The sequence below is a fragment of the Glycine soja genome, chromosome 19 (genome assembly GCF_004193775.1).
Source record: "Glycine soja cultivar W05 chromosome 19, ASM419377v2, whole genome shotgun sequence".
NCBI classification, from domain to species: Eukaryota; Viridiplantae; Streptophyta; class Magnoliopsida; order Fabales; family Fabaceae; genus Glycine; species Glycine soja.
The window spans coordinates 482,702-493,802 of NC_041020.1; the positions used below are offsets into that span (position 1 = coordinate 482,702).

Sequence of the window (11,101 nt, forward strand, 5' to 3'; positions counted from 1 at the left end):
TTTAAGTAATTAAAATTCTTCTTACCGTTTTTTTCCAGATGAGGGAACAGATATAACTAACTGACCAGCCATATCTTTTTTTTTTTTTTCATTCATTTTTTTTTTCAACTTCATAATTTTAATTTTTTTTATCCAAACACAATTCTAAAAATAAAAAAATTTCAATAGTATTTAAAATTCTTAAAATTTAAAATTTCTCACCATCCATAATTAATTTAGTGTATTAGTCTAATAAAAAAATAAAGACTAAGAAATTGAAGCGTTCATACTTTATCCTTGATCATCCTCCATATAATCCGCGTCATTTCATCACCTAACCAGCAAAGCAAAAAGCAACCAAACAAACTGTGATGAAGCTAAAGCTACTGCTACTGAAGTGTGAAGATGCTACCGTCCATTTCGACGATGGGATTGAGAACGGGAACTCTGTCGAAAGAGGGTTGGAGTTGAAGGGACGAGGAACTTAGGATTTCTGAGAGAGGTTGAGGAGACCATTGTGGCGCTACTCTAACCATCACCAGCTTCACTCCGTTATGTGTGCAAGTTTTGAGAGCAGCAGTGAATTATATTTGTTAATTAAAGTTTAATAATGAGACAATTATAACATTTTATTCTTTTTATAACTTATTTTATCAGCATTTTATAACATAGTTTATTCATTTAAATCTGTAAAAACTCTTTCTAACAATTATTGACGATAATAGTAAGAAGTAATAATAATATTCCATGAACATTACATGCACTAAAAAAATATTTGTTTTAATATAGTTTAATATTTTTATTATGACACTAATTCCTTTTCTTAGTAATTCTTTTACTAATTTTATTTTTAAATATTGTCAAGATTTTAATATTAAATTAATGTTTATTAAGACTTAAATTTATACACATGTACCCATGTCCACACTATGTATAATTAAATATTGTTAATTTTTATGATATATTAACATTTATCTTTTCTTTATGTAAAAATAAGTTCCTGCATTGTGTTAATTTTTTTTATTTTATAATTTCATCAACTTTTCTTTTAACAGTGTTATTCATAAAGTGTAAACCAATACTGTTGATCACTAATTTCAATTAAAAAAATTCAGTTATAATCTCATCTTTTTATTTACAAGACTTAAATTTTAAGTCTTATTTAAGAGATTGAAATCCAATTCTACCAAAACCATTATGTTAATAGAGCCACGTTAAATGTTTTCAAGCTTAATCATCATTTGTGAATAATAATAATAAATTACAGAAATATTTCTAAATTCATTCTACCATTAAATTATTATTGGTATATTATATATTTGTTATAAAATTGAAACTTTAAAGTCTTAATAATGTAAATACCATTTCATGCATTTCAACTATTGATCCACTAATTATTAGACCAATAACCCATCAACTGAATACCTTAACTAAGTCAACAACAAATTCAATTTTTAAAATGCCCCTTCTACACATATCGTATTTCATTCAATAATAATTCTTAAAAATATTTTTGTTTAAAGATGAGAATTTAGAAGAACTTTCAGATATAAAAATTAAAAAGTATGACTAATTTCAATGGGTTACCAAAATTAAAACTTTCGAATATTAAAACATTAAAATTCTAATGTATTTTAAGAAAATTAAAAAATCAAAATTTATTATAAATCAATACAAATATTTTTGAAGAGACAAATGACAAGGTAATATTCTCTAATTTGGTTTACTTTTAAAAAATAAATAATAAAATCAGTGCTTTTTTGTGTGAAAAAATCATAGCGCTTTCATCTCTGTATGTACATTGCACTTATAAAGCATGAATAAAAACTTCTGGCAAAAAGATAGCCATTAGCTCAGGGCCAATGTTAAGCACCTTATGTCTAGCCATGCCTTACATTCAAACAGTTGACTAATTCACATTAAATAGGGTATTTGAGTCAAGACTTTTTGGCTCAATAGTATTGCACAAAACCTGACAGTCAGAATTCATATGCACATCAAGAAAATGTTAGCACACACTCTTTGTCTCTAGGAATCAGCAGAAGCAAAAATCTGTCCAGCTTTTTTTTATGTTTTCAACCTTTTGCCCTCCCCAGCTTGATCTGAATTTGGGTATAAAAAACAAATATTGTTGCTATAACGAATCCTTTAATGTGCTTTACATTTCAAACCTGTAGAAGCAAAAACAAATGCCTTACCACAAGTTTACAAAAACAAATAAAGAAATGTTTCGAACCTCAGGAAAAGAACCTTACCCAAGAACATGGCTGGAGAAGTTCCAAGCCACCCATGCAAGCACTATGTGCAAAAAATTTACTTAACTACAGAATTTCGTTGGTTTAATAAGAAGCCTACAAGGTTCTTGAAGATGCTAAAAAGTAGTCTCGGATAGTTCTTTTTAGGGAGGATGGAGGGTTCAATACAGATGAGGGGCTCTTCAAAGCAGATTCTGGAGTTTTTTCAGAGGATGCATTTAGATCTAATCCTGAAGAAAGTTGGTTGCCTTCAGATATATTCATTTTAGGTGGTGTGATTGGAGTGGGCGACGTAATTGGGTGTAGTGCATCGTATGGTAAGAAAGCATCTTCATTTGTCTTAGAGTACCTTTTTCCATTGTTTAAAAGCATTTTGCACTCTATACTAGGAATTGCCATTACTCTTCTTCGGATGGCAGATGCACATTGTGTACTGGAGACATAACTGTTTTTATTCCATGTACGAACCTGAAAATAGAAAATTGGGAGGAGTTACAATGCTGAAAGAAACGAGTTAAGGCATTAAAACGGGGGGGGTTATTAGATAATAAGCTACTGCAAATAGTATGCAATAATATCTGATTCGAAGTCAAGTACAATTTCAAGTCAAATAAATAAATAAAAGGTTAGTTTCACTTACTGTGAAATCATCAGAACAAGTTGCTAATTTCCCAATTTCAGAGCTACACCTGTCAAATAAATAATGTTACAAACCCATAATATATTAAAGAGAACTAGAACCAAGCTAGGTTTCCAATTTACCAGTCAACTGCTGTAACTTCGCCATCATGACTTTTCAAAATAGTAGGATCTTCCAGAGGTTTGTCAACCTGAAATTTTGAAAATTTAGTGAAATTATATCCCTACTGAAACTGAAGTATCAAACTCACAATATCTCGTTAAAAGTAAGAAATGTGACCTTCCAAACATAGGCATTTCCATCACTAGAACCACTGACTATGTTCGATGCATCAGGGCTAATTGCAGACTGAAATTGCACACATCAGACAAAGAAGTCAGGAATTAGGAAAGAAACTGAATGCAAAATAGTTTGGAATACAGGTGCAATGCTTACCTTTACAAAAAATGATTCAATTCGGCACCCAGAAAAAGATTTTAAAGGCCCTTTTTCAAGTTGAAGAGTGTTATACAAATAAATTCTGCAAAGAGGAAGAAACAGTATATTTTACATTGTGCGGTACATTCTTAACTCAGAAGAATGAAAAATGTACACTATCAAAGGATGATACCGATTATCCATGCAAGAGGCTGAAAGAAAAAGTCCACTTTCATCTTGGGACAAGCTTGATATTCCATGTAATGTTTGCTGAAATAATAATGAAGATTACTGTCAAGAGACTCAAGAATAAATCATTTTGAAACTTTCCCATATAAACAAAAAATCCTAATGACATGAAAGGCATAATACAGCTGAAATTTCCTACCATTACATTTTAACTTTAAGGATGCTATAGTGATTATTCCGAGAATCAAGATCACAATCCAATATAACCTCTTACTAAACTTCTGAATGATAGTTCAATTTATCCAACACCATTAATTGGTAACTTCCTGAATGTATAAAGAAACATACTATAACTTTACAACACATTTCCAACCAACCTTTTCAGTTGACTGAGGACTAGGAGAAGTCTGAGTGACAGTACTTTTCAAATTTCTGGTGTCCCAAAACTTCAACACACTGAAATAAACCAATTGCTTAGTAAAATCATGTCAAAACATCAGAAAATTAGATGTTTACTTCAATAGGTAATTTTTCCAACTAACCTATCCACCGCCCCAGCAGTGGCTATAGAAACCTGGTCCTTGAGACAAAGAACAGATGTAATGCTCATTGAAGCAGCCTGACAAATAGAAATTGTTAGAAAGTTTGGTTTTTCAAAATATGAAGGAACCTTAATCCAGCAGAGACTAACCCTTCCTCTCCTAGTTCGTCTTGCTTGAGATGAAATATGTGCTCCTTTGACGCCTCCCATTGAACTAGTGAAGTAAACAAATGATAAAAAAAGATTTTGTAAATAAAAACTAAACTTCAAAACAAACTAATCATTGACAGATCAGGAAAACAATCATTCTAGAAATTTTACAAATAAAAAAAACCAGTCACTTACCATATGCTAACTTCTCCACACCTACTCTTAGCAGTGGACTTGCATCTCAAGTCCCAAATACGAAAGGATCCATCTCTAGAACCAGAGACAATAATATCTGGAAATTTGGAGATAAAATGAATATTAATAGCTAGTACATCACACTGCAGTTATTAAAAAATAAATAAAAATCCGTAGTTTAAGCAGGGATGCAGGTAAAATGAAACATAACCAGAATTAGTTGGATGAGAACACATAGATTTCACACTTCCTGTGTGCCCAGTCAACAGTCCAAGACACTTCTGTTCTTGAACATCCCATAATTTTATCTGCATACATGGTAAGAACAATCAAAACCAAAACCATCTCAAAAAAAAAAAACCAGTGATTAAATGTTATATCCGGTTACACAAAAACATATTCAATTCTAAATCATTAACATGAAATCAATATCTATATAGACTTGATTGAACTAAATCTGACAAACAAGTCATGTGATGAAGTCCTATGCTAATAATCAGCCACTCTTATGTGCATAAATAACGCAATAACTTACTGTTTGATCACCAGAAGCAGTGAGAATCTGGGTATCTTCCTGCGAATAATTACAAGCCATATCATGTCATACACAATACACTAGAAAATAAACACAACTCAAACTAATAATTCACCAAACGAACTACAGAAATATACCTTATTCCAACAGGTATCAAAAACAGCATTATGGTGAGAAACCCAATCACAAATCTTCACTTTCTCTGAGAGCAAAAGAGGGCAAATTTTCACATAAGAGACCATAAAACTCTGCTACGTGTATTTCACGATAAAACTGAAAAGGCAAAGAAACCTGAGTTTTCTTCAAAGTTTGAAGTAACAGGGAATTTGCGGCGAGTATCAAACAAGGTGACGTAACCCTCCTCATCGGACACAGCGAGAATGTGTCCAAATTTAGAAGTCTGCGAGAGAGAAAAAGAAAGGATCAGAGATTTAAATTGCGGACAAATGCAGCAGCAACAAGCATTGATTACCTTGCAGAAGGAGAGAGAGAGGGGAATGGTGTGTTGGGCATTGTGCTGTACGGCGAGGAGGCCAGTTTCGTTGAAGCCGGAGACAAATCCGTCCATACGAGGTCGTTTTGGAACTGCAAAGCAAAGAATGAGAAAACGAAGTGAATGAATGAATGAATGAATGAATAATTCTGTGCAGTACCTCGGAAGAGTTCTCTGGAGGCGATGTGGGTGAAGAGAGAGTGGGAGCTTGGAGTGTCCATTCAAAGAACCAAGACGAAGAAAAGGGGTTAGGTTAGGGATTTTGATTTCAATCAAAGAAAATATATTATACTTGATAGTACCAAATGGGCGCCATGAATACGCGGGATGGAGGGAACTTCAATTCATTTACCCAAATCAAAATTTATCAATCAATTTAAATTACTTTTCTTAAATAAATTTCATGTTTTATTGTATAAGTACTAGTCAAATGACGGGGTTTTTAAAACCATTTTGGGATAACTTTTTAAAAAAAAAATAGCAAAATGAAAACATTTTTCTTAATTAATCATCATGTTGTTTGATAGAAATTAAGTTTTTTCATCCCCGAAAATCATGCTTTTTTGTAAATGTATAAAATATATTTAGTTAATCTTAATATATTTTTAATAAATTAAAGATTTGTGTAAAATATGTAACTTGAAATCATAGTTTCTTCTTAATCTTTTTTCATACTAAACATAAATAGCATTCCCATAAACATGTTTGGTTGTTATTAGGAATTTTAGAAAATAAAATAAAATATATTTATTTAAATAAAAAATAAAAGTGAAATAAGAAATGTGAAAAGGTGAGGATAGTTATTGCAGAGAATAACTACTATTCCCGTAACAATCAAAGATACTCACCTCTTACAATTTCATTTTAGTCTAACCATTAAGGTTAATCATTCTAGTTATCAATCAAAGTTTTGAGGAGTGTTTAAAAACCAAACAAAATTGTTTATAAACCATCAAACCAACCCAAAAAATTTGAAAACCACAAAAATATAAAAAAAAAACCACCTACTTTTTTGTTGTTTGGTTTAATTCTTAGATTTTGTCATAAAAAAATCCAGCAAATCGTATATTATGATTATATTTATTTTTATTATGATAATTAATAATAATTATTCAATAATTATTACCTATCTTTTTCTTTATAATCAATGTGCATACTTACTTTCATATATTAAAAAAATTACTAATATTATTAAAAAATAGTATAAAATATAAAGTGATGTACAAAGTATTATTATATTAAAAAAAATTGATAGTATTATTTTATATTAATGTTAAATAGGAGTAAAAATAATAATTTTCAACTAAAATATGTTAAACAAAATTTAATAAAAAGTAAAATTTATTTTTAAAATAATATAGCATCATAAGTGTGTATAATAGCAAAAACACAGGTGCGACGACTCATTGTGTTCGCTTTTTGGTTAAAATTGACATATTTTTACAATTTATTCTATTGTAAATTGACACGTATATTTTTGCATTATGCTTTATAAATACATATTTATATATAGGATGATGAATCAAACCTAGTTTCATATGCTGGACTTCTACTATTTTAATTTCTATGTCAAGACACGCTTTAAATCAATAAAACTTAAAATTTATTAATTATTTTTTGGTGAAGATTAAATTAAATAATCATGAATTGACTTTAAACTCCGAATTCCTTATATGTTCACATTGTTTTTCTTTTTTGTATTAAATGTGAAATATCATATCAGTACTTTTTACTATATATTGTGCATGTTAACTTCAAATTATTAATTGTTTTTCTACTCCGTATATACGTGCTTGTCTTTTTGGCTTCTTTTTTTTTTTGCCTTTTGTAGTGTATTATTTTTTGTCAATATGTACAACTTCATGTTTTTTCATAGTCATTATATACAGGAATTTCATTTTTTTTTACACGTGAAGATTTAAAAAATATCTGTGTGCTTATTTTTTTTGGTAAAGAACACGGCAAAGATGAAAAATCCCATTTTTCTTAAAGATCTAAAATTATAACTGAATATGCTAATATAGAAAAAATTTGCGCTTAGACAAAACTTGGATACAAAATTATATTTTTAAGAGATTAATTTTTAAAAATATAAAGAATTAATATGAATATACCTTTATTCTTAAGCAAATAATTATTAAACTGTTATTTTGATGTTTTTTTCCTTGTTCTGAATTTAATAAAACCATTCATGAATGATGTTCAGTATAATTTGCATCAAGAGATTCCAAAACAAACAAAAATGACAAAGAATCACTAATTACATGATTTACATTCCATTTTGTACTATCGCACCAAGGTAACACAAAGGGAATATATATCATGTGATTTTTGAGAGTTGAGTGTTCACAGTTGCCTTCCTTTAATTCCACTTTATCCTTTGGCAATTGGTAGACGTAATACAAACCTCAATAGTCTCATCTGATTAATAACAGGTGTAGACATACTAACAAAAGCTTTAGATTAAATTCTTATTTAGATATATGAAAGGTGATAAAGCCGAATTTCAGATCAAATAGCTAGGACTAAATCTTTCTTTAATTTGCCCCTTTTCTTGTCACCAAACCAACTACTCAATGTGTAAACCCAAATAAAGATATCAGTACAATAGCCCTTAACATGTACATTCTTAAAAAAATAGAAAAAAAATTAACTGAAGAAGAGGGTGTAATGATAAGAACATTATAAAGGGAGGAGAGTTTGTTTGTCATTTCCTTATTCTTCAAATTTGTTGGGATGCCATGTTTTTTTTGCATAGACACTATATAGTTTCTCACTACTCTAAAACTACAAAAACTTTGGCATTTTCCAAATAGGATATCCTTTCCTCTAAACCTACAAAAATCCCAATCAGGGAGATAGAAAATGTTACTTAAATCAATCATATGATTCTAACTATTCAAACACAACTTAAAATTAAATTAAAATTCATGGTTGTTTATTTTTATGTTATTAGAAAACCAAAATGCGTCAAATCCACAATCACATTAAAAACTTTGTTTACTTAGGTTTAAATAAGAATTTTGCTAGTTGTGGTGACCATCGCATTTGAAGCACCAAAAATTGATTCCAATACAAAAGAATCAAAACATAAAATCATACACATGCAGAGAAACACAAATTAAAACTGGCTACACGTGTCCTACTCATTTTAATATGATTGATCCGAATCACACAAAGTCAAAACCAAGTTCTTCACATTAATAGATGCATCAGTCCAAAAACAAATTGGTTCCAATCTACTGTAATAAATAAAACATCGAAACACTAACAAAAAGTGTGTTCTGCAAATAAAAAATATTTCGTTTTAAAAGAAATCAATGAAAAATTGAAATGTATGGCATACTCTAACTGACAAATATTATTGTTGAATTGATACACATACATACATGGTATGAAACAGTTGTGAGGCATCCAATGGAGGTTGCTCCGTTGGGGAATCTGAGGAAGTTTGATCTTCTTTGCATTTTTTTATATTCTTCGTGTTTTTCTTGGCATAATCGGAGCCAGACTCAGCATCGTGTTTTTCTCGACATAATCAAAGCCAGAGTTTGCAGTTACACAAAGAAAAATATGTGTAAGACCATGTTTGAGACTGAACATGCTTGGGTTTATTTTAAAATTTTAAGAATTGAGTTGTCTAAATTTTATTAGTCAGTAAATCAGTGAATTTTCAGTTAATGAAAATACTTAGTGCAAACAAAATAAGAATGCATTTCGAACAATAGAGAATTGGATACCACCTGATACTTCAAGTGCTATTTTAGATGTTTTCCAATCTGAACATGGTTTGAGAGTTAAAAAAAAAAAACTAAAATAAAAGTAGAATGTAATGAATGTCAGAACACCAAAATGATAATAAAATGAAAGAAAGAGCATATACCAATGTGGGGGAAGAGGAGGATCTGAGAGTGAGAAAGATGAAGAGGGAAAGCAACAAAATATTGAATTAGAGTACAACACAAATAGTGAGAGAGTGTAAAGTTACACCCATTTGTTTCCGTTACTGTGGGGGAAAGGTGTGCAGTTACTTTTTATCTGCTTAACATTTTGTTTTCACTTTTTACCATTTTATATTTAAATGAGGCACGGTTGTAATGGCAGTATAATTTAAAGGTAAAGATGTTTAAAAAATGTTTACACCAAAAAAGGGAATTTCCTTTATATATTACAAGTTTTTTATAATAGATTTAATTAGTTATACTTCTAACACATGTAATAGTTGTTTGTGTGAATTAAGTTATTGAATAAAGTTATTAATGTATTGTACTTAATGTTAAATTATTTGGGTTCGATTCTTTTGCGAAAATAATTTTTGTTTATTTTACTAATTTTTCAATCGAATTTTAGATTAAGTAAGACTCATTTTCTTATGAATCAAAGGATTAAAATATAAAAAAAAATATTTGTGTGATAAAAAAATCATAACACAAATGATTTTTTTTCCCTTTTCTGATCCTAATTTGAAATTAATAATAATATGTGTTTTTCTTTTCATTTATCTACTAAAAATCATATAAAACAAATTTGAGACAACCAATTCAACAACTTTCTCTTGCTCTCATGTTTCTAAGGTAAAGGGGAGAGTTGTAGTCTTAATTTTATGATCACTTGCATGAGTTCAAGAATTGGATTGGTCTTTCAAATTTATTAGTTTCAAATTTTATGGATTATTTATTGTTTTTTTTCGTTATATTGTTTGAATTATCTTATGGTGTTGTTTCTGTCACGATTGTTACATTTTGTGTTTGTTATTTTAATAGGTTAAAAATTCTTCTAATAATGTTTTAATGGTTTTAAATAGTTTGTTTATTTTCTTCAAAAGAAAATAGTTTGTATATTAATTTAACCGGTTAAAATTAATTTGAATGGTTTAATTATTGATTTAATTGATTATTTTGATTTAATCTTTTAAGAGATTAGAGAAAGATAAAGAGAGAAATTAAATTAACATGAATTAGTGATTAAAAATTAGTTACTTGCAAATCTGATTTAGTAAGCAAAAATCAAATCATCTATTATATATTAAATTATATTTAAACAAATTTGCATGTGAGAAATTTTAGAATAGACAATTATGTTGCTATGATGATAACACGTGATCCAATATTTAAATGGATAGTTTTTAAACTAACAAAAATCTAAAATGAAGATGAGTTTTAAAATGCACGATCTTGAGACAAAAATTACACATGTTGGCACTACAACATGTGCAGTTTTAAAATTTAAAAACATGGATGAGACAATAAGCAGTTTTAAGATAAATAACCAAATTAGTTTGATAAATAAAAAAAACACTTTTAAAATTAACAAATATCTAAAAAAATTAAAATTAAAAGAATGAGCAGTTTTAATTAACAACTTTCAATCAAAATGGTTATTTTCAAATTAAAAACGAGTTTTAAAATTAAAAACAAGTTTAAAAACTTTTTTTATATAAAAAAGGTCAACTTAAAAACTTAGTCTGCTATCAATTGGTAGATTTTAAAAAATGTAAACGAAGGACAGTTTTGAAAATAAATTACTCAGAGATGAAAGAGATTAATATATTAAAAAGGAATTACTTGTAATTTAGATATGTATTTTTTTTTTGTTTTTAGGAGAACTATTATATGTATTAAAATTGATTTGCATGAAGAATTTTAAGATGGAGAATTATACCATGATGATAAGTGGGCACAAATTCAAATTGAGTAGTTTCAAAAAC

The 11,101-nt window shown here is 28.8% G+C and overlaps 1 protein-coding gene across 1 annotated transcript; it reads right to left on the minus strand.

The window, feature by feature from the left end:
* Window positions 1-1,755: 1,755 nt before the first annotated feature.
* On the minus strand, window positions 1,756-5,698 carry LOC114399468 (denticleless protein homolog). The gene is made up of 17 exons (XM_028361670.1): window positions 5,555-5,698; window positions 5,374-5,486; window positions 5,193-5,301; window positions 5,039-5,103; window positions 4,902-4,940; window positions 4,578-4,674; window positions 4,367-4,463; window positions 4,172-4,235; window positions 4,023-4,099; window positions 3,858-3,936; window positions 3,485-3,561; window positions 3,310-3,394; window positions 3,154-3,222; window positions 2,997-3,064; window positions 2,875-2,923; window positions 2,235-2,702; window positions 1,756-2,150 (listed from the first exon to the last, which is right to left on the minus strand). Exons 1-16 carry the CDS (start codon window positions 5,613-5,615, stop codon window positions 2,331-2,333), a joined length of 1,521 nt encoding a protein of 506 aa, XP_028217471.1. The 5' UTR covers window positions 5,616-5,698; the 3' UTR covers window positions 1,756-2,150; window positions 2,235-2,330.
* Between the last annotated feature and the right edge of the window lie 5,403 nt (window positions 5,699-11,101).